This window comes from Macrotis lagotis, chromosome 3 (assembly GCF_037893015.1).
Source record: "Macrotis lagotis isolate mMagLag1 chromosome 3, bilby.v1.9.chrom.fasta, whole genome shotgun sequence".
Classification (NCBI taxonomy): domain Eukaryota; kingdom Metazoa; phylum Chordata; class Mammalia; order Peramelemorphia; family Peramelidae; genus Macrotis; species Macrotis lagotis.
Window position 1 is genome coordinate 152,589,056 of NC_133660.1, and position 23,089 is coordinate 152,612,144.

At 38.3% G+C, this 23,089-nt stretch overlaps 1 protein-coding gene across 2 annotated transcripts; it reads left to right on the plus strand.

Moving 5' to 3' along the window:
* Positions 1-10,071: 10,071 nt before the first annotated feature.
* LOC141517893 (uncharacterized) lies at positions 10,072-18,099 on the plus strand. Of its 2 annotated transcripts, none has more exons than XM_074229345.1 (2): positions 10,072-10,367; positions 15,778-18,099. In XM_074229345.1, the coding sequence occupies exon 2, from the start codon at positions 15,803-15,805 to the stop codon at positions 17,726-17,728; it is 1,926 nt and encodes a 641-aa protein (XP_074085446.1). In that variant the 5' UTR covers positions 10,072-10,367; positions 15,778-15,802; the 3' UTR covers positions 17,729-18,099. The 2 variants fall into 2 exon arrangements, with proteins under 2 accessions (XP_074085446.1, XP_074085447.1); XM_074229346.1 differs by having other exon boundaries at positions 15,796-18,099.
* The last annotated feature ends 4,990 nt before the right edge of the window (positions 18,100-23,089 follow it).

A 23,089-nucleotide genomic window follows, 5' to 3' on the forward strand; every position in this document is an offset into this window, starting at 1 on the left:
AGAACATTAGTAATTTTTGATCAAGAGTCAATCACAAGGTTGTATGGAAAATTATTTGAAACTTTGATGTTCAGTAATGCATGTCAATTTCATGACTGCATGATTACCTCTATTGTGGATCAGGAATGATGCTCTTGCACTTTCTTAGTCACTAACCGAGTGAAATAAAGTTTTATGCTTGCTCCCATGCTTATTAGCATAATGCTTTCAACAGATTGTCAAACATCTTCAATGAGGAGGAACATAGCTATCAAACTGATGATAAATATTTAAACCAGAAAAGGTTACCAGCAAAGACTAAATTAAGAGAGTATTGGTGAGTGATTTTTTTCTTTGCAACTAAGCCTCTGAAACTGAGATGCAGCAAAGTATGGATCAATTCTCTGTTGTGCATTTTGCTTAAAAATTAATACCAAGGGTGTGGAATCAAGATGGCGACAAAGGAAGAGCCTTTCTTAGGTGCTCTCACAATAATATTTCAAAGATCATAAAATTAGGACTATAACTGAAAAGAGACATAAATAACTCACAGAGGGATATAGTGAAGCGATTCTTCAGAAAAAGGTAACCTGAAAAACAGTGGAAAGGCTCAGCTCCACAGGGTTAGAGTGGCAGCCCCACCAGAGTGAAGGAACTTCAGACTCCAGAGGCACCTGGGAGCTGGCTTACAGAAGTGGGGGCAGTTTCCTGACCTACATCCTGGGGAGCACTGGAAACAACTTGGAAGATCAGTGGGTGGACCTCTGCCAGAGCAAGTACATGAAGCCTTGCCCTTAGGGCACTCAGCAAGCAGAGGTGGCCACAGCAGCTCAGATCTAGGAAATAGAAGTACACAGAGCCAGTAAGCAGGAAGCCCAAGGCAACTGAGCCTTGAGTGCTCAGCCTACCAAAGGTTGGGAAGTGGAGAGAGCCTTCCAAGGTCTGTCTTCTATACCTGGAACAGGATTCTGGGGCCCTGACCACATTCAGATCCTGATCATAGTTTAGGCCCCACATAGAACAGCAGGGCCCCCCAACCTCAGCCCCCATGGCAGAAAGGTGTGTTCGTGGTCATTCACAGACCAGGAGGTAAGACCAAGCTTCTCACACTGAGATCCTTGTGGAGGGGGTGCCCCAATAATACTCAGAAGTTCAAGAAGCACCCCAAAACCAGACATAGACTGGGAAATGAGTAAAAAGAGAAGAAAAGAGGAAACCCATTGAGAAATACATTGTCTGTGATCCCAAGAGGGACAAAATACTCAATCTGAAGATGAGGAAATACAAGCTTCTACAGCTAAAGACTCCAAGAAAAATGGAAATTGGGCTCAGGCTATGACAGAGTTCAAAAAATATTTTGAAAATCAAGTAAGGGAGATAGAAGAAAAATTGGGAAAAGAAATGAGAGAGATGCAGGAAAAAAACGTGAAAAGGACGTCAGCAGCTTAGTAAAGGAGATCCAAAAAAAAGCTGAAGAAAATAACATGGTAAAAACCAGCATAAGTCCAATGGATGCAACAGTTCAAAAAGTTATTGAGGAGAAGAATGCTTTAAAAAGCAGAATTGGCCAGACGGAAAAAGAGATAAGAGAGCTCTCTGAGGAAAACAAATGCTTCAGATCTAGAATGGACCTAAAGTTGGTTGTTGATTTTATGGGAAGTCAAAACAATGATTCAACACCAAAAGAATGAAAAATTAGAAGAAAATGTGAAACATCTCATTGAAAAAAACAACTGATTTGGAAAACAAATTCAGGAAAGATAACTTAAAAATTATTGGAATACCTGAAAGTCATGATCAGGAAAAGAGCCTTGACCTCATTTTTAAAGAATTCCTAGAGGAAAATTGCCCAGAAGCAGAGGGCAAAATAGAAATTGAGAGAATCTGTCAGCATCACATCATCAATATATGCAACTATTTGTTACAGTAAATGGAGTAATTTTGAATACTGTAGATAAGTTCACTTACAATGGTTATATGCCATCCAGGATTGTACACCTTGATAGGAAAGATGATACATTCATTGCCAGAGCTAGCTTAAAGGAAGGTGAGGTAGAGAAGAGGTGTTAGAATGACTACAATACTGAAAATCTACAGAATTAATATATTCACATCATTTTTATATGCCTTTGAAACCTGGATGGTATACCAGTACCATGCCAGGAAAATGAATCACTTCCATTTGAATTACTTTAGGAAGATTCTGAAGATCATCTAACAGTATAAGGTAAAACTTATTGATATCCTTTTTCAAATTAAATTCCTAACCATTCAAACTCCACTGCAGAGAACATAAGTATAATGGTCTGGCCACCTTGTTTAAATGTCAAACATATACTCGCGAAATAGAATATTTTATGGAGAATTCAGCCAGGGCAAGCATTCACATGGTGGGCAGAAAAAACAATATAAAAAACACTCTCAAAATCTCTCTTGAGTTCCTAGAGCTTTTCCTGAAATGACTGTGAATGAAACCTCTAAAAAGATATAAAAGTAACAAAACACCTCTCTATTTAAAACACTGGGGAGGATGAATAAGGGGAAAGAAGAGAAAATAGTAGAAACAATGTGAAAAGAGATGGAGAAAAATATAGAATTGCTAATTATAATTTATGAATGTGAAGCAGATCACAGAGTGGATTAAAAACCTGAATCCTACATTATGGTTTTTTTACAAGAATCACATCTGGAGCAGCATAGCTGAAGTAAAATTAAAAAAAAGCAGGGGGAGAAATTCTGATCTCAGACAAAGCAAAAGCAAAAATAGATCAAAGGCACCAAAGAAAATGAAGTAATATTAATTTTAAACATATATATACCAAGTAGTATAGCATCCAGATTCTTAGAGGAGAAGCTAGAGAAGGTAGTGGAAGACATAGACAGCAAAAGTATATTAGTTGGAAGACCTCAATTTCATCTTTTAAAATTTGATAAATCTAGCCATAAATTAAATAGAAGGAAGTTAAGGAGTTAAATAGAATTTTAGAAAAGGTAGAAATAGTAGTCTACAATAATACATTATAATAAGGTAGAATTTCTACCAAGTAGGAAGGGATTGTTTTAGGAAAACAATCAGCATAATTTATCATATCAGTATCAAAAATAACAAATATTATGATTATCTTAATAAATCCTGAAAAAGTATTTGACAAAATGCAGCACCCATTCCTATTAAAAACACTAAAGAAAAGAGAAATAGGGTGGTTAGGTGGCACAGTGGATAGAGCACCAGTCCTGGAGTAAGGGGTAACTGAGTTCAAATCCAGCCTCAGACATTTAGTAATTACCTAGTTATGTGGCCTTCAGCAAGCCACTTAACTCCATTATCTTTCAAAAAACTAAAAAAAATAGCAATAAATGGTGTTTTCTTTAAACAACAATAAAATAATAGTATCACTCTAAATTAAAAAGCATTATATAAAAGGGGGATAAAATATAGGCATTCTCAATTAATTCAAGGGTGAATCAACAATGTCCATTATCTCCATTGTTATTCAATATTGTATTAGAAATATTAGCTTTAGTAATTAGAATTTAAAAATAAATTGGAGTAACTAGAAGAGGAAATGAGAAAAAAAAAACTCTCACTCTTTGCAGAAGATATGAACCCTAGAAAATCAACTAAAGCTTTACTCGAAACAATTAACAACTTTGCAAAGTAGCAGGACATAAAATATATCCACATAAATCATCAAAATTTCTGTTTTCAAGTATGCCCTATAGCAAGAAATAGAAAAAGAAAATTCCATTTAAAAAACTTTAGACAGGAAGCAAAGCCAAAATAACAGCATGAATGCAGAAATTCCCATAAGAGCTCTTCCAAAAAACTCCAAAAACCTTAAAATTCACTCTGACTAAATTTTAGAGAAACAGAACCCACAGAAAGACTCAATTAAACAATTTTTCAGCCCAAGATAACTTGTAATATCCATGGGAAGGCTATGTTCCACCAAGGTCTGAAGGATCAGCAGCATAGTCAAGGTCATGCCAGGCTGGACTAATGAGCACCAGACTTCCCAGTACAGCCTATGGGTCACCTGGGTACCTGGGAGTGGGGGGTGCCTGGTATCCTGGCAGCAGAAACAGGACCTCCCAACAATGGGATCACCAAAAACAACTTGAAAGATTGGCAAAAAACTCTAACAAAGTGAGTGCAGTGTGCAGACCAGCACAGCCCTGACCCAGAAATAGAAGCAGACCTATGGAACTTCACAGTAGGAAGTTACAGCAGCAGCTGCTTCCAGAGAGCTCAGGCCATGGAAGGTAAGGGGGAGAAGGAAAACTGCAAAGGTCTCTTCCTCATCCCTGGGATAGGACTTTGGGGCTTTGTCCATATTCAGATCCTGGTCACAGTCTGGGGTCTCTTTTAACCATAGCAGAGCAAGGACACTCCTCACAGCTACAGGGCAGAGAGAAGTGCTTGGATCATCCACAGAACAGAGCACAGACCAGGAGAATAGTCAGAGCCTCTCATGAGGATTTGAAAGAACTGAGGTCCATGCAGGAGTGTTCCAATAACACTCAGAATCTTGGGAAGTACCTCAAAATCAGGTTATAGGTTAGGGAAATGTGGGAACAGCCAAAAAATAACCTGACCATGGATAATTACTTTGTTCCCATGGAAAAGCAAAAGACACACTCAGAGGATGCAAAGTCAAAACTCCTGTATTCAAAGTCTCCAAGAAAAATAGGAATCAGTCTCAGATTATAGAAGAACTCAAAAAAGATTTTGGAAATCAAGGAAGGGAGTAGAGAAAAATATTGGTAAGGGAAATGAGAGTGAACCATGAGTTAAGAAAACCAAGTCTGTAACTTGGTCAAGGAAATATTAAAAAATATCAAAGAAAACAGCATGTTAAAGACCAAAAAAAAGTCATCCAAAAGAACAGTGAGGAGAAAAATGCCTTACAAAGCCCAGTTAGGCAGATGGATAAGGATATAAGAAAGTTCTCTGAAGAATACAATTCCTTCAAATGTTGAATGGAGCTAATGGAAAAGGGCGACTTTGTGAGGAATCAAGAAACAATAAAACAAAACCAAAAGAATGAAAAGCTAGAAGATAATGTGAAATACCTCACTGGAAAAACAACTGACCTGAAAAAAAGACCAAGGAGAAACAATGCAAAAATCATTGGACTATTTGAAAGTTATGAACAGGAAAAGAGCCTTGATTTCATTTTAAAAAATCTCCAGGAAAATTGCCTTGATATCCTACAAGCAGTGGTTGAAATAGAAATGTAGGGAATCTACTGACCTGCTCCTGAAAGAGATCCCAAAATTAACTCCCAGTAATATGATACTCAGATTCCAGAACTCCCAAGTCAAAGAGAAAATATTGCAAGCAGCCAGAAAGAAACAATTTAATTATCTTGGTTCTGCAGTCAGGATTATATATGACTTTGGCAGCATCTACACTATGGGCACGTAGGGTTTGGAATATGATATTCCAGGAAGCAAAAGAGCTTGGATTACAAATGAGAATCAGCTGCCTAGTAAAACTGATCATCCTTTTCCAAGGGAAGAGATGGACTTTCAATGGAATGGGAAATTTCAAACTTCCTTGTTGAAATGACTAGAGTTGAAATGAAAGTTTGATCTCCAAGGACAGGACTCAGTTGAAGCATAGAGAGGGTGGATGATAAGGGGTATAAAGATGCTGAACTGCTTGTATTCCTGCATGGGAAGATGATACTGATAACTCAAATGAACCATCTCTATTAATTGGGCTATTAGAAGGAAAAATCTAGTCAAGACACAGAAGAGACCTGAATATGAATGTATAATATATTATAAAGATGGAATCAATGGATGTAAAGGGAATGTCCTGAGAAAACGGGAATGAGAGGTAGAATGGGCTAAGATATTTCCAGAATCAAGAAAAAAGTTTTTTTTTTCCAATGGAGTGGATGAGGGAAAGGTGAAGGGAATGAGTGAGACTTCATTCTCAACTGAAATGGCTCAGAGAGTAAATAACAAACACACTTAACAGGATATAGAATTTTATCTTACCCTAGAGAAAAAAGGAGAGAAAGGGGATGGGAGAAAGGGGACAGGAGGAGTGCAGGGGGTAGAGTAGGTAATAGAGGAGAGGGAAGCTGGTGGGAGAGGGTAGTCAGATACAATATATTTTTTGGTTTGTTTTATGCAAGGTGGTGGGGTTAGATCACCTGCCCAGACCACACACCTGGGTGGTTGTTGGGAGTCTGGGGCAGGATTTGGACTCAGGTCCTCCTGGCTCCAGTGCCAGGGCTAGGTCCATTGTGATATTTGGCTCCCCTGCAACACATTTTAAGGAGAGACAAAGTGAAAGGAGATAGATAATAGAGTATATGGGAGTAGGAAATACAATTACAATAGCAATTGTGGGAAAAAATATTAAAGCAACTTCTCTGATAGACTTATGATAAAGAATGTATTCCTTCCAAAAGAAAGAGCTAATGGTATTTGAACAAAGAATGAAGAGCAATTTTTCTTTTTCTCTCACTTTGTTTTTTTTTTTTTGTGAGGTTTCTCTATTTTTGTGGAGAAAGGGGGGTTATGTTTACTCTTACAAGACTATTTTAGTAATATGTATAAATGAATAAAAACTATTTAAAAAGAAAAAACATGAACTAAAGACAACATAAAATATAGAGGAATCTACCTCATAAGGTAGCCTCAGAAACTGCATGAACACAATTATGAAATATTTTTCACACAAATAAAGTCAGACCTAAATAACTAGAAAAATGTCAGTTGTTCAGGGTTAGGCTGAGCTAATATAAAATACATATGACAATTCTACCTAAATTAAATTGCTTTTTTTTCAGTGCCTTGTGAATCAAGCTATCAAAAATTATTTTAATGAGCTAGAAAAAGATAGTAACCATATTCATCTTGAGGATGAATGTCAGGAAAATCAAGAAAACTAACAGAGAGAAAATGCAAAGGAAGGTGGTCAATCATCAAAACTGTCTGATACTGGCTAAGAAATAGAGTGGTTCATTAGTGGAATAGATTAAATACATTGGAAACAGCAGTATATGACTATGTTAATTTATTGTTTGATGAACCCAAAGACCCTAACTTCTTGGATAAAAACTTCACTATTTGACAAAACTGCTGAGAAAACTGGAATATGGTACACAAAACTAGGCCTAGGCTAACATCTCACACCCCATACCAAGATAAGGTTAAAAATTGGTTTAGACTTTTCCAAAAGTCAATTAGGAGAACAAGAAATAATATATCTGTCAAATCTATGGAATGGGGAAAAGTTTGTGAACAAAAAGAAACAGAGAATGTAAATGATTCTAAAATTAATAATTTCAGCTACATCAAATAGAAAGTTTTTAAAAATATAAAATCAATGCAACCAAGATTAGAAGGAATGCGGAAAGATGGGAAATAATTCTCACAGTTAGTGTTCCTTATATAGGACATTTATAAAATAGAGAACTGAGTTAACATTTATGAGAATACAAGTCTTTCTACATTATTGCCTGTGATAGCTCTGGTGTGGTTCTGGACATGAACATCTGAGAGTCAGGTAGAATAGAAAACATACCCGAACACGCAAGGTTGGGATGTAAAAAATCTACCAACTTTATTTTTATAAACTCAAACTTTTTATAGCAAAAACTTATTTCAGAAATGACTGGTTAAAGGAGGCCCAGTTTTACAATTTCCTGGGTAAGTTTACAATATTTGTCCATAGAAATCTGCATACTTCTCTATCAAAAAAGCCTTTACAACCACCTACAGAGGCACAGATTATCCAAGGTCAGAGTTCACTGGAGAATCAACAAATCCATAAAATGCATAGTAATACATACATATCTTTGATGGAAAAAGTCCCCAAGAATATGTAAATATCACTCCCAGGGGCTGGCCCTCTACACTATAGTTAACAAATGGTCAAAAGATACTAACAGGAAGTTTTCAGATGAAGAGATTAAAATCATCTGTAGTCAAAAGAAAAAATGCTCCAAATCATTAGTGCTTAGAGAAATGCAAATAGAAACAACTCAGACCTCTCAGACTCACTCAAAGGATAAAACATGAATATGGTCTATATTGGAGAGGATTTTGGAAAATAGGGACCCTAATGTACTATTGGTGGAGTTACAAACTGATGCAACTATTCTGGAAAGGAATTTGTAACTATGAATAAAGGTCAATAAAATTGTGCATGCTCTTTGATCTAACAATACTGTTAGGAGGTCTACATACCAAAGAGGTAATAAAGAAAAGTAAAGAACCTATCTATCCAAAAATATTTATGAAACTTTTTGGTAGAGGAAAGCTTTGAAAATTAAGGGGATGCTCATCATTTGGAGAAATGCATAAGCAATGCATGATATATGAAAGTTTTGGAATACTACTGTTGTATAAGAAACAATGAACATAAAAGTCAGAGATAGTTATAATTGACATATATATATATATATATATATATATAAATAAGAATGTAGATAAAGAGATAAAGTTATAGATTAATATTTCCATTTAGAAATAGTGTGACCCTCCTACTTCTTAGTTAACATAATAGAATTGTCAAGTTAAGTTCAATTGCCTTAGTATTCAGAGGATTTCTATATAGTGGCTAAAAGTCAGAGTTTACTCAAATTTACTTGCAGAATCTACCTTAAATATTCTTTCTATCCTTCCTTTTCATAACTGATCAATAACCCAGGAGGATACTTCACTTCATTCTAAAAGTGACCTGAACTAGTAAGTAATAATATGTCAGGTCCAGTCCCAAGAAGGTATTGGTTGAAATCATGTTGAAGTTAGGGTCAAAAGACTTGGTATCAGTTCTTCACCCTCTCATTAACATCATGAACTCTCTTAATCTCAGATGCAATATCTATAAAATGAGTGAATTCAGGTTAGATGAATTTAAGAGCTCCTTTTGAATATGTTACTTCACTTCCACAATTGGCTTTCCATTTTTTATTTGAATAGTTAAGAGTCTTTGTAATTTTTCTAAGCTAAACATTTTTCTATGTATACCTATCTATTATCTATCTATCTGTCTGTCTGTCTATCTATCTATTTATCTATATATCTATTCACACACACAAATATAGTGTGTGTATAATACAACATGCATACATACAAATCATCAGAAGTGAATGAATAATCAGAAGCAGATATTATCTCTGGGTACTTTTTGGACCTTTCAGGGAAGTTTTTGTAGTGATCAAGCAGCTGGAAAAAATGAACCAATTCGGGTACAAGCTGTATTTTATAGGGAAATTCCTGGAAAGAAGAGAATAATCCAAACCAGTCTTTACCTTGAAGATATTATGTGCAGGATTCTATTGGGCACAGGAAAAAGAAAATGTATTCTTAATGGTAGTAGCATGAGCAAAGTTATAGGTAGGTCACCTATTGAAAAACAAACACATCAGAGGGATTATTTGGAGAGACTGGATAGTGCCCAGAATTCAGACCTGATTTTAAAAAGTAGAAAGAAATATTTATCTAGATAAGATGAGATCAGATTCTGAGAGTTGTGAGTGCTATCTTAAGGACTTTGGATTTTGTCCTTTATTTAATGGGAACCCTTTACAGAAACTTGAATGAAGGAATGTTGAATTAAAAGTAGACCTGAAAACAGATTTAGGAAAGACAATTTTAAAATTATTGGAATACCTGAAAGTCATTATCAGGAAAAGATCCTTGACATCATTTTCAAAGAATTACTACAGTAAAATTGCCCTGATATTCTAGAAGCAGAAGGCAAAATAAAAATGGGGAGAATCCACCGATCCCCCCAAGAAAGAGATCCCAAAGAACCAACCCCTAGGAATATTATAGCCAAATTCCAGAACTCCCAAGTCAAAGAGAAAATGTTACAAGCAGCCAGAAGGACACAGTTCAAATATCATGGAGCTGCAATCAGGATCAGACAGGACTCAGCAGCAACTACATTGGAAGCTCATAGGGCTTGGAATGTAATATACCAGAAGGCAAAAGATCTTAGAATGCAACTGAGAAACAACTACCCAGCAAGGCTGAATATCCTCTTCCAGGGAAAAAAAGATGGACTTTCAATGTGTAAGGGGAAGCTCTGGACCGGGGCCACCCATGAAGGTCATATGACCTGGGCCGTGAGACCCCTGGAAGTCTGAACCTGCCTTGTAAGGTATCTTATAGGGTACTGGGACGGCTTCGCTAACAGGATGTGGCTCCGCCCATGGGTTGGAACTTGGGAGGAGCATGTACCCCGGGAAGAAAGGGTTACTGGATAAAAGAGCGCTGTGCAAAAGTTCGGGGGGCCATTTTTCTGCTGTTCATGAATAAAGATGCTGCTGTTGTAAACCAGGCTCCTGTGTGGCTGTGAACTTCCTTCCCATCCCCCAGGGCGGAAGCCGGAGTGCACCCGAAGACCTCGGAGAGAGGTAAGCCCGCGGCTAGGCTCATTCTCAAGGCAGTAGCAGGTGCTTGGGTGCACATTTCAAAGGTGCATGTTTCACATGGCGCCCGCACAGGGACACGAAAGCACTGCATGCTGAGGAGAATCTGAGTCGTAGCCGACCTTAGCTAGCTGGTCTAGTTAAGAGGAGCCACACACAGTCTTGAATATATATTCAAGATGGGGAAGAATATTAGTCTTCCGGTGGTGGAGCCTGAAGAAAAGGGAGTTTTAGCTTGCAAACTGTACAAATTATGTAAAAAGAATGGGTTAAAACCCCACCTAAGGCAATGCAAGGAATTTGTGGAAAAGTTATTTGTTATTTCCCCGTGGGTGGAACATTCGGGAATTGATGGCAAAGGTTGGAGGGTAGTAGGACAGCAAATGAGCTCATATCACCAGGCTGAACCTGAATTTGTTACCCCCATGGACTTTAAATTCTATAAGGTCATTAGCACATTGTTAGAAGAACCAGAAGAAATAAAGGTGAAAGTGCCATGCTCATGCCAGGTAGGACCTTCCTTGTGTGGGTCAGAAAGAGATGATCAATCTGAGTGTAGTTATGAAGAGGTAGAAGAGAAAGAGACTCAGTTATACCCCTGGAAGGAGTTGCAGCGGACTCAGGACAGTGAGAGAACTCCCAGAGAAGAGATAGCCTGTTTTGATAGATCTAAAACAGTTTTCAGGGAGGATATGGCCCATAGTGGGGGCTCGAGACTGCATGGGGAACAGTTGCGTTCCCGTGGGAAAAACCTGGGGGAGGAAGTGGGATCATGGCGCAAGGAGAAAGAGGCAGAGACCCAATTAAAGAATGTAAACTCAAGGTCGGAGAAAGAGGCGGAGACCCAATTAAAGAATGTAAACTCAAGGTCGGAGAAAGAGGCGGAGACCCAATTAAAGAATGTAAACTTAGGGTCGGAGCGCCATCTAGTGAGCGAAAATATTATTGCTCCAGTGAGAACTTCTACTTCTTTACAGATAAGGGATGCGCCTCTCCCTACTTCTAATTCCCTTTTTCATCCAACTCCCCTTGGTTCAGGCACCTCTTCGAAAGGAAGAACTTATCTGACATTTTCCGCGAAACCAGTTAAGACAGAACCTAAGAGTACTCAGAAACTAACGTTTTCTATGAAGCCAACTATGACAGAACCTGAGAGTGTTTTGAAAAAGAGCATTAGAGTAGCAGTTGAAGAGGGAGAGAGGCCAGATTTGGAAGAGTGGGGCTTTCCGCCAGTTTTATGTCCCTTGGAGATTAGCTATGACCCCCAAGGGAATGAAATAGCTGAACACAAACCACTACCATTCCTACTGATTAAAGAGATAAAGAGAGCTGTTAATGAGTATGGTCCTGCTTCTCCTTATGTTAGGCAGTTAATTACTAATGCTACCATGACTACTCCCTTGGACTCCAAATGATTGGAAGGAAATTATGTCTGCAGTCTTATCCCCCGGACAGTATGTTACATATGTAGTACTTGTTCGTAGGGAGTGTGAAAAATATCTGAAGGGAATGCACGTCCCTGGGCAGGAACAGCGCAATTTTGATCTGGCCATGGGTGAAGGTCCTTTTTCTAACCCTGACCAACAAATAAATTATGACAAACCTCTTAGGGATGCTGTTACATATATATGGTCACAGGCCTTGTCTCGCCTGGATCCTCCAGGGAAAATGAGGGAAAAGTTTTCAAATTTGAAACAAAGGCCAAACGAGAACCCTGCAGATTTCTTAAGCAGGGTCATTGAAACAGTAAAAAGAACCATGGGCACAGGACCGGGGGCTGAAATGCTTACTACTCAATTGGTTAGAGAGGGATTAAGGCCCGCATATCAGCAACTTATTGGGAATTTAGGAAAGGATGCGACTATAGATCAAATATTGGATAAATTGATAGATGCCCCCATCAATGATCCTGTACAAGCTATGCAAGGTGCTATTGCTGAATTGGCCAACACGGCTAACACTTCACAAAGTGCCATTGCTGAATTGGCTAACACAGTGAAGAGTGTTATGGTAGTTACTCAAAAAAGATGTTTTCAATGTGGCCAACTTGGGCATTTCAAAGGACAATGCAAAGTGAAAAGGCCTATTAGATGTTTTTACTGTGGCAAGTTGGGACATATTGCAAAAGATTGCCGAGCAAAGAAGGGGACCCTTCAGGGAAACGGGGGGAGGGGCCTCCCTTTTCACAAGAGAGGCCCCGAACAACAAACACAATAGAAGACCAGGGCACGAGGCACAGGGCACAAGGTACTGGGAACCAGGACTCTCAAACCCGATTGCAAGACACTAGTAACACAGTGAAACATATAAAGCAAGACTCAATGACCTTTATATACCCTAGTAGTCACACAACCCTTCTCACGGAACCGTACTCTAATAAGGAAATAGAAATAGAGGGACAACCTTATGATAGATTGGTAACTGGTTTGGAAACTAACCACCTCCTAAATGTCCCTTCTCAAGTTATTCTGGTTAATAAGAAGACTATTCTTGTTTCAAACTTACATAATATCCCAATTCCGATTGACCCAGGGAAACCTATAGCCAAGGGGACAAGATTACAAGGCGGGCATGAAGTAAATATCAATTGGTGTACAAAGATAGAGTTGGCAAGACCTATGTTAGAAGTAATGGTACAGGGAAAAAAGGTCGTGGGGATGATAGATACAGGGGCAGATAATTCTTGTATCAATATAGATCAATGGGGTGATTGGCCGACTCTAGCAGATCCAATAACAATTTTGGGGGTGGGAGGCAGCCAAGGTGCCCTGCGATCTGCAAGATATCTACAGTGGTTTTGTCTAGGACATTCAGGACTTTTTAAACCGTTGCAAATTACAGGATTGTCCTATGCACTATGGGGAAGAGACCTCATTTCAGCACTAAATTTGCATGTGACCACCCCTGAACATTTAAACTTGTTGGGGTCATTGAACAAGTGAGCTGTCCCCCTATCCAATGGAAAACAGAAACCCCTGTGTGGGTTGATCAATGGCCCTTAACGCCTGAAAAGCTCACTGCTTTAAAAGATATAGTAGCAGAATTACTTCAGTCTAAGAGAATAGAACCCTCTTTAAGTCCTTATAATTCACCTTTATTTGTTATAAAAAAGAAAACAGGCAAATGGAGGATGCTCATTGATCTTAGAAAAGTCAATGAAGCTATGGTACTTATGGGTCCTTTACAACCAGGACTGCCCAGCCCCACAGCCATACCGAAGGATTCTCACCTGGCTGTGATTGATATAAAAGATTGTTTTTATAGCATACCTGTCCATCCTTCAGATAGAGATAAATTTGCTTTTTCAGTCCCTTCTAGAAATCTCCAAGAACCCTTTGAAAGATACCAATTTTGTGTCCTTCCCCAGGGGATGGCTAATAGCCCCACCTTGTGCCAACAATATGTCCATAATATTTTAAAACCTATAAGAGATTCAGAGCCACAGGTTACAATCATACATTATATGGATGATGTACTTATAGCTGCTCCCCAACGCCAACAAACATTGCAAATATTACAAAGGGTTACTGATGCTCTACAGCTCTACGGACTACAGGTGGCGCCAGAAAAAATTCAACTTACACAACCGTACAATTACCTAGGGCATATATTAGAGGGAAACATTGTCACCCGTGTTTCTCCAAAAATAAATTTAAAGGGACTGAAAACCTTAAATGATTTTCAAAAATTAATAGGAGCTATACAATGGATGCGCTCAGTAATTCCTATTCCAGATTCCCAGATGCATCCTCTTTATGATATCTTGAGAGGGGACTCATCACTGAATTCCCCTAGGAGTTTGACTCCTTTGGCCAAAAAACAGATGGATAGTATTTTAGAAAAAATTACATCGGTTGTGGTTCTACAGGATCCAAAAGAGCCCATATATGCCACCATTTTAATGAATGATACCCCAATTGGCTGTCTATACCAAATGCATGGGGTGTTGGAGTGGCTCTATCCTGAGAAACAAAAACACATTTTACCAAATAAATGGAAAATGCTAGCCAACTTTTTCCTCTCTATTGCAGAACGTTCCTTACTCTTGTATGGTCGATATCCTGTTCTAAATCTTGCTGCTTCAGAGCTTTCTTTACGCTCGTTTTCAGAAGAAATCCCCGAGTGGGCTTCTCTACTCTGCCTTTGTTTTGTTGTCTCGCTTCCTTTACCACCTCCCCTTCGGGGATGGACTTTACTTCCACTGTCACGTCCCCCATCTGTTATAGCTCTGTCCCCTGTGGAAGGCCCTAATGTTTTTACTGATGCTACAAAAAAGAACCGGGCAGCTGTCTATGTTCCTTCCAGAAAAATCTTGAAAGTTTTCCCAACTGAATATTCTTCTGCTCAGAAAAATGAACTTCAAGCTATAATCTTTGCTCTACAACTATTACAACATGAACCCTTTAATCTTATCACAGATAGCCTCTACTGTGCTATTTCTCTTCACAATCTTCCTGAAGCTCAGCTCAATCTTCGCTCTTCTGCTATTTCCCCTCTGCTCTACAAAGTTCAGACCTTACTATTGCAAAGGACCTCTCCTGTCTATGTTCTTCATGTCCGTTCACATGTGTCCTCCTCTGGTCCTATTTTTGCAGGAAATGACGTCGTTGACAAAGCTTTACTTTGCCCGTTACAGAAGGAAGCCTCTATGGCACATTCTAAATACCACTTATCTGCCAGATCTTTAAGACATCTCTTTGGCCTTTCTCGAGAGCAGGCCAGAGCTATAGTAAAAAGATGCTCTGCCTGTGTCCCTTTTTTTTTCCCAAACCTAAGGAAATGGCTGTTAACCCCAGGGGTGCCTACCCTAATGCACTCTGGCAAATGGATGTAACCCACTATACTAGATATTTGATACATGTATGTGTGGACACATACTCCAAATTCATTATGGCCACTGTCCAACCTAAGGAGACAGTGAGGTCAGTTATTATCCATCTTCTTACTTGTTTTTCCTCTTTCGGGGTTCCCGAATCTATAAAAACTGATAATGGTCCAGCCTATAAATCACATGCCTTTACACAGTTTTGCTCTGAATTTTCTATAAGACATATCACTGGTATTCCCTATAATCCTACTGGCCAAGCCATAGTAGAACGTGCCAACAGGTCTATAAAGACCCTTCTTGATAAACAAAAAGGGGGAATTTCCCCGGGCATAAAGAATTCTCTGCAGGCACGCCTGGCACAAGCCCTCTATACCCATAATTTTTTTATCCATTTCTGAGGAGGGTTTGGTTCCTGCCATGGTCTTTTTTACTCATCCACAGTCACAGGGCACAGATATGGCAAAAATCTCACACACCCCTACTATATGCATACCAGGCACAAAAGTGTACTGGAAAGATCATGAGGGTATTTGGCATGGCCCTGGAATAGTACGATTCAGAGGACAGGGTTTTCTATCCATACAGCCCGAAGATGGACCAGATGGAGAAGAAGTCTGGGTGCCAATCAAATGGGTCCGAGAAGTCACTACGGCGCAGAAAGACAAGGAGAGGACAGAGAGGACTGAAACGAGCAAGACTGAGACGAGAAAGGAGGCTACAGGTGTGCAGAAAAAGGACTGAAATGACATTGGGTTTGACGATGCTGTTCGCCAACTTAGGCGCGACAATTGGAATGACGGTTACTGATCAAAAGTATTGGGCTTTCATCCCCTCTCCACCATGGCTGAAAGCTCTATCTTGGACTGACCCTATGCCTCAGTTTCTTCTGTATGGGAACTTGTCATTAATGTTTCCTGGTTCAGGTCAACCTGTGTTAAAACAAGACACTGATTCATATGAAGGGTTCAACTTCACAGGACTCGTATATGGACTTCCATTTTGTGTACATAAGTGGGTCGAGGGGATTTGGTCAAATAACGGGTGGCACTTCACTTATGCAGAAAACAGTTCCAGTCCCAATTGGTGCCCAGACCTGAGAAATAAACTTATGGTTCTAGGGGATAAGGGGAACCCTAGACGATTTCATTTATATAATTGGGTATTAGACCCTGACAACCCTGACCAGACATGGTCAACTGCTTCTACTGCATTACCTTACCCTTTCTGTGACCTAAACGCCAAGAGAAATTTGACAAAATTAGCCAGATTTCCAGGTTTTCTGCCTTACACACCGTGCCATACTCATCAATGTGCAAAGACTACTGTCCGCTATTACAATCACTCAGAGGCATTGACGTCTTGTCACTACACCTCTGAGTACATTCCAGATCAGGAATCTCCTGGGTATCCCTTACCAACATATATTCATTCCCCAAGCAGTACTACAGTAGCAGGATTGGAAAAGGTGATAGCCGCAATAGGTGGTGTAGCTGTTCAAGGGATGCCTGAAGTGACAGGTGTGCCTGATGTGACTAATAACATTGCATTGTCTGGCACTGTTTGTGTGGGAAATAGGTTTTTGTTCATGGTGGATCCAGGTAATGCTTCCTCTATCCAGGAACATCACGCATCAACATCAGTTTATAACCTCACCTGTGTTAGCTGCAAGCTTTTTACCTGCCTGAATGATTCCCTTCCTCTAGACTCAAAGGTATATATTGTAACAAGACCTCATTACGCCTTTACGGTGGTAAAAGAGGAACATTGGTACCCTAACAAAGGTGAGGAGATTTTAGATACTCTGCAAAATCAATTATCTACTCTTAGAAGAAAGAAAAGATGTGTGAGTTGTGTTGTACTAGGGATCACTCTTCTTGTAGAGGCTATTTTGGCCTCTTCTGCTTTGGCTTTATCTATATCTAATGCTCAGAACAGTATTGTACAAGCCCAATCTCTACATAGTCTCATGAAAAATGTTTCACTTGGATTTAAACATCAAGCTGTTATAGATAAGCAACTGCTCTCTGCTATTGTAGAGTTACAGACAGCCACTTCCCTCCTGTTAGAAAAGGCGTATTCTTTAGAATTACAACAAAAACTGAGATGTGATTATAGATACACCTCCTTTTGCTTAACAAGAGCTGTATATAATGAATCTCAAATTGCATGGAATGAGATACGGGCTCACCTTCATGGTCTCAATAAGAATAACATAACTTTTGAGATTGCAAAATTGATTCAGATCGCCGACTATATAAACAAAGCATCATATGATGATCTTACTCCTAATCATGTGGCTGAAAAAATTATAGAGGGTCTCAAAAAACTCAATCCTGCGACTCTCTTTCAGTCTCTCCTGCCTACTCTTACTTTACTTTTAATATTGTGCTGCCTTGTCCCCGTTTTCTTGAAATGCCTTTTGTCCTTTCTTAAGATAACCCTGGAACGATTCAAAGGAGACCTTTTTCCTTTGTCACCTTTTACCCCCCCTGTTGTTAACGAAAAGGGGGAATTGTAAGGGGAAGCTCTGGACCGGGGCCACCCATGAAGGTCATATGACCTGGGCCGTGAGACCCCTGGAAGTCTGAACCTGCCTTGTAAGGTATCTTATAGGGTACTGGGACGGCTTCGCTAACAGGATGTGGCTCCGCCCATGGGTTGGAACTTGGGAGGAGCATGTACCCCGGGAAGAAAGGGTTACTGGATAAAAGAGCGCTGTGCAAAAGTTCGGGGGGCCATTTTCTGCTGTTCATGAATAAAGATGCTGCTGTTGTAAACCAGGCTCGTGTGTGGCTGTGAACTTCCTTCCCATCCCCCAGGGCGGAAGCCGGAGTGCACCCGAAGACCTCGGAGAGAGGTAAGCCCGCGGCTAGGCTCATTCTCAAGGCAGTAGCAGGTGCTTGGGTGCACATTTCAAAGGTGCATGTTTCACAATGAATCAGGGGAATTTCAAATGTTCCTCTTAGAATGGCCAGAGCTGAATAGAAGGTTTGATCTTCAGATACAGGACTCAGGTGAAGCATGGAGATTGAAGGTGGGGGGATATGAGGGACTTGATGATGAATTGCATGTATTCCTGCATAGAAAAATGACACTAATAATACTCATATGGACCTTTTCAGTTAATAGAGCAGGTAGAGGGAGCTTTTATATTTGAAGCACAGGAGAAAGCTGAATTTGAAGATAAAACATGGTGTAAAATTGGAGTCAATAGAAAAAAAGGGAAATGTAATGGGAGAAAGAAAAAGGAGAGGGGGGAATAGGCCAAGATATCTCATGTAATAAATTTTTTCTTTATCACAATGAGCTATTGCAATGATATGGAAGGGGGGAAGGCAAGGGGGAATGAGGGAATCTTTGCTCTCATCAGAGGTGGTTAGGAGAGGAAACAACATATATACTCAATGGGGTATAGGCATACATTTTTAGTTCACTCTTTCCTTAGCTTTCATAGAAATCTGTGTTGCTAAGTAAAATATGTTCTTTCTATAAACTAATATTTATGTTTTCAGTCTACTGTTTCAAGGAGTATTAGAAGAAATTGACAATGAATACGATACAACATTGATTAAGGAAGGCACTTGTAATGAATCTTTGAAAATTAAATAACATGTTTTGGTAAAAAAAAATTGTAATTCTTTATAGGGATAATTTTCCCTCCCCAGGATTAAAATCTTATCATCAAATATACAATAGTGGGTAGTAGATAAGAATTGTTTTGTTTGATTTGTTTTTATTAAGCATTTCACATTTATTTATTTGTTTGTTTGGTTTCCACAGACCATATTACACCATCTATCTATCTATCTATCTATCTATCTATCTATCTATCTATCTATTCAATAAATTATATTCAATAAAGATATATTAATATAATTGGCTAAATGAAGACCTGGACCTGGGATGAATTGCAAAAGCCTTCCTTTGGGATATGGAATTTTGTCTAGGCCTCAAAGAAAGTCAAATAGTTGGCGTGAAGAGGGGATCATTCTGGGCATGAGGATAATTGCAGAGAATGCCTTGAGATGGGTAATGGAATGTCCTATTCATGGAATAATTAGGACGTTAGTATCTCTAGATTGTGGAAGAAATATTGGTGAACAAGGTGAAAACTATAAAGAGGAAAGAGCTATATTAATAAGGATTTTGAATTCCCAATAGCACATTTTATATTTATTTCTAGATACAATAGTAAACCACGAGAGTATATTGTTAAGAATGGTTTAGGATGGGGTGGGATGATCAGACTTATATTATAGAAAATCACTTTAGCATCTGAGTGGAAAATGGATCAAAATAAGGAGAAATCTGAAGAAGAAAAACCGACCAACAAAGTAGTGCAATAGTCAAAGCATCAAGTAATAAAGAACTGTACTAGACTGGTGGCAATGTAAAAGCAGAGAAGGTCACATATTTGCTGGATGACCTAAAGTGAAACTGGCAAAGCTTGACAACTACTTGAATATGGGACATGAGAGGCCATGAGGAATACAAAATGATGCTTAAGTTGCCAGCTTATATGATTGGGAGTTAGTGTTGAATTCAAGATATTACTAGGATTTGAGCAACGGAGGATGGCATTGTTTTCTACAATAATAGGGAAATGTAGGAGTGGAGAGAGAGTTTAGAAGAGAAAATAATGAATTCTGTTGTTGACATATTGCAATTAAGATGTCTACAATATATCCATTTCAAGATGTCTAAAAGAGTGTTAGATGATTGGGTCTGGAAAACTAGATTTGAGAATCAACAACATATAGATGGTAATTAAATTAATGTCATTTTATAAGACTATCAAGTGAAGACCTAGGACAGAATTATGAGGGACACCTAGAGTTAAGGGTATTTTCTGGAGGAAGACCTAGCAAAAGAGACAGAGAAGGAATATTCAGAAAGACAGGAGGAAAACTGGTAGAGAGTAGTGTCACAAAAATCTAGAAAGAAGAGACTATCAAGGAGGAAATAGTGTTTTACAGACAAGAATAGTTAAGATGGAAAAAACGCCATTGAATTTGGCAACTAATAGACTATTGATATCTTTAGGGAAAAAAAAGGTTTTGGAGAAATGAGGACATTGGAAATTAATAAGATAAGAGAATGAGAGGAAAAAGAAGTGAAGGTATTCATCCTATGGTCTTTTCAAGGAATTTAGATACAAAGGATAGATAAGAAATAGAATGATAGCTGAAAGGATGTAGCAATGTTTTGTTGTTGGTGGTTTGTTTTCATGTTTCCTTGATTTCTCAGGCTACAAGCATGAGCATGAGTGTACCCAGTAGGAAATGAACCCATAAAGAAGGAATGTTTGAAAATTTATCAAACATTGGGGATGACAAAATGGGTGATCTGTGGGAGGGAATAGGGTGGAATGGGTGACTTAAACAAGTAGAGGGGTTAGCCTCAGTACTGAATAAAGTCAATTCACTTTGTGAAATGGAAGAAGGGGAAGAAAATTGTGAAAAGCACCTGAATAACAGGAGAGCAGGAAGATGGGAGAAGAGGGGGTTTACTGAATCTTTTTCCCCCTGTAAAATATGAAACACATCTTTCAGGAGAGAAAGTAGGCAGTGTGGAGCCACAGGAACTTTGAGTCAGGATAAAAAGGTTTAGAAGGCCTAATGTAGAGAGTAAGATAGTGAATTAATAAAGGAGATATAGTAAGATTCCACAAATGCAATGAAAGTCATTGCAGGGCACAAAAAAAGGATTGAGTAGTTAGGTTGAAATTATTAGGTTGTTAGGTGGAAGAACATTAGATTGAGTTATTGGATAATGGGAAGAATTGAGTGAGTTTTAAACATTTCAGAGTTACTAGAATGGGGTATACTAGTCATCTTTGAGTAGCTGAATACTATTTTTCAACCTTCAAAGGACAGACATGACAAGAGAGGATAAATCTGAAGTAAAAGAGAATGTTGTTCTGCCTTATACTGGAAGTTCTCCACATACTAATTGAGAGATTTTGCTGTTAGAAGAAGGTAGAAAACATATTGTACAGTTACAAATGAAGTGAATATTTTGGAGCAGTTGGAAGATGCCTGGAATGATTGTTGACAATCTTTTATTAGGAGACATGCTTCAATGAGCAAGAGATTGAAGTTCAGTTCATAGTGTTAGTGTACCCATGATCAGAGGTCTTCTGACCTGAAAAAACTAGCTATGAGGTATCAGCAGAAAGTTTAGACTCCCTACGTTGATGGAAGATATGTTGTCTTCTTACTCTAAATGAAATTTATGATTTGCTTCAAATATTGAGAAAGACTCTGAAAAGGGGGCTATAAAGCTTCACCAGTCACTAAGATAAATACATGGAAAAATGTTGCTTACTTAAAAGCTTTACTAAAAATTCAATTTGATAAGTACTTTTAGTATATTATAAATATACTTTAAGTATATTATAAATTGACCAAAGAAAAATAATTAGATTTGTAATCAACTCTCTCAAACCAATGTATAATTACAAACATAAAACATTATAATTTAGTTTTGAGAATGAAAGAGTGAGATATTATTAGGTTTATCAATGCATCAAGAAGTGATTCAGAAAATGTTTATAGAAGAGATTTCTGGGCCAAATCTTTCAAGAAGGAATTACTCAATATTGATTTTGTGCCTCTTCACCTGGTATTTTTTTTAATCCATCAGTGCCTATTCTTTTCCTAGCATAGCACTCCTTTTTGTAATGTTATTGTTTTAAACCATCTTGAACTGACAACTCCTTTGTCAAAATATTCTTTTTTTTTTGTTCTGATAGAAATACTCTTCTCAAAGTTTGATTGATTGATAAGTACATTGACTCCTAGTCACTAAGTACCATCCCCTCTTCTGTCTCATTAGAAATAAACATCTCAAGGGTCATAAATCACATCAAATCATAGTCACTTTATACCATTCCCCTATCTCAGGTACTTTCCATGGATCCACAATCTTGATGAGCCAAAGCATAACGCAAAGTCAAATCATTTCATTAATCATTTATGCTGCCCCCCAAGCACACTCCCTCCAATTGTAGCCAAAGTGTCAAGCAAAGCAAAATTTCTTCATAATGTTTCCATATTTAGTCCCTCTAAGTACATTCTCTTCCTCTGTCTTTTTATCACTCTGATCATGACATTAATCCTCTTGTTAAATAAACTATAGATTAAGGTGAGATTACTTGCTATGTCCAATTCTTCTAAATAATCCCACTCTCTGCCACTATTGTACTACAATCCTCCATAATTAAGGTATCTAGTAATGTAAGATTACTTCTAATTTAATTATGTATAGAGTCTCTAAATATTCTAGACACTGGAACACCCAGAAAATGTCTCTTAAGAGCTTTAGAATTGATTGTAAGGCATGGGAGACATTGTCTCAGAACCACCCAAAATAGTTTCCTCATTAGAGCAAGCCCTGAGATCTTTGAGTAAGAAAGAATTAAAGTAGTTCAAAGGAAACATGGGATACATAAGGTTAGAATAAATAACATAGGTGTTCACCTGGACACTTTTTGCCTAACCTGCATTTTGGGCTTATTTTGGTCTGATCAGTCACTGTCAGACAGTAATTAGTCTCATATTTAGTGATGTCATTTTGATCTTCTTTGATAACAAAGGAGAAGAGCCAACCATACTCATATCCTCTAATTAAAGTCCCTTTGCCTATATTCAGTCCTTTAACTACACTGAAAGAAATACATTTCTCAACACTTGCAAATGTCATGTACCCTTGTAGTGATATACACATTGTAATACTCTTGTCTAACCATTTGGTTGTTTTTTCTCTTTAAATTTAATGTTTTATGAATCTTTTGAATCTTATATTGAAAGAATGAATTTTCAATTAATTTTCAATTCAGTTCTTGTCTTTTGTTCAGAAAATTTTGGAAGTCCTCTAT

What these genes read in the sequence shown, in the direction of transcription:
- LOC141517893 (XM_074229345.1), top strand. Translation starts at nt 15,803, where the DNA reads ATGGACCAGATGGAGAAGAAGTCTGGGTGCCAATCAAATGGGTCCGAG.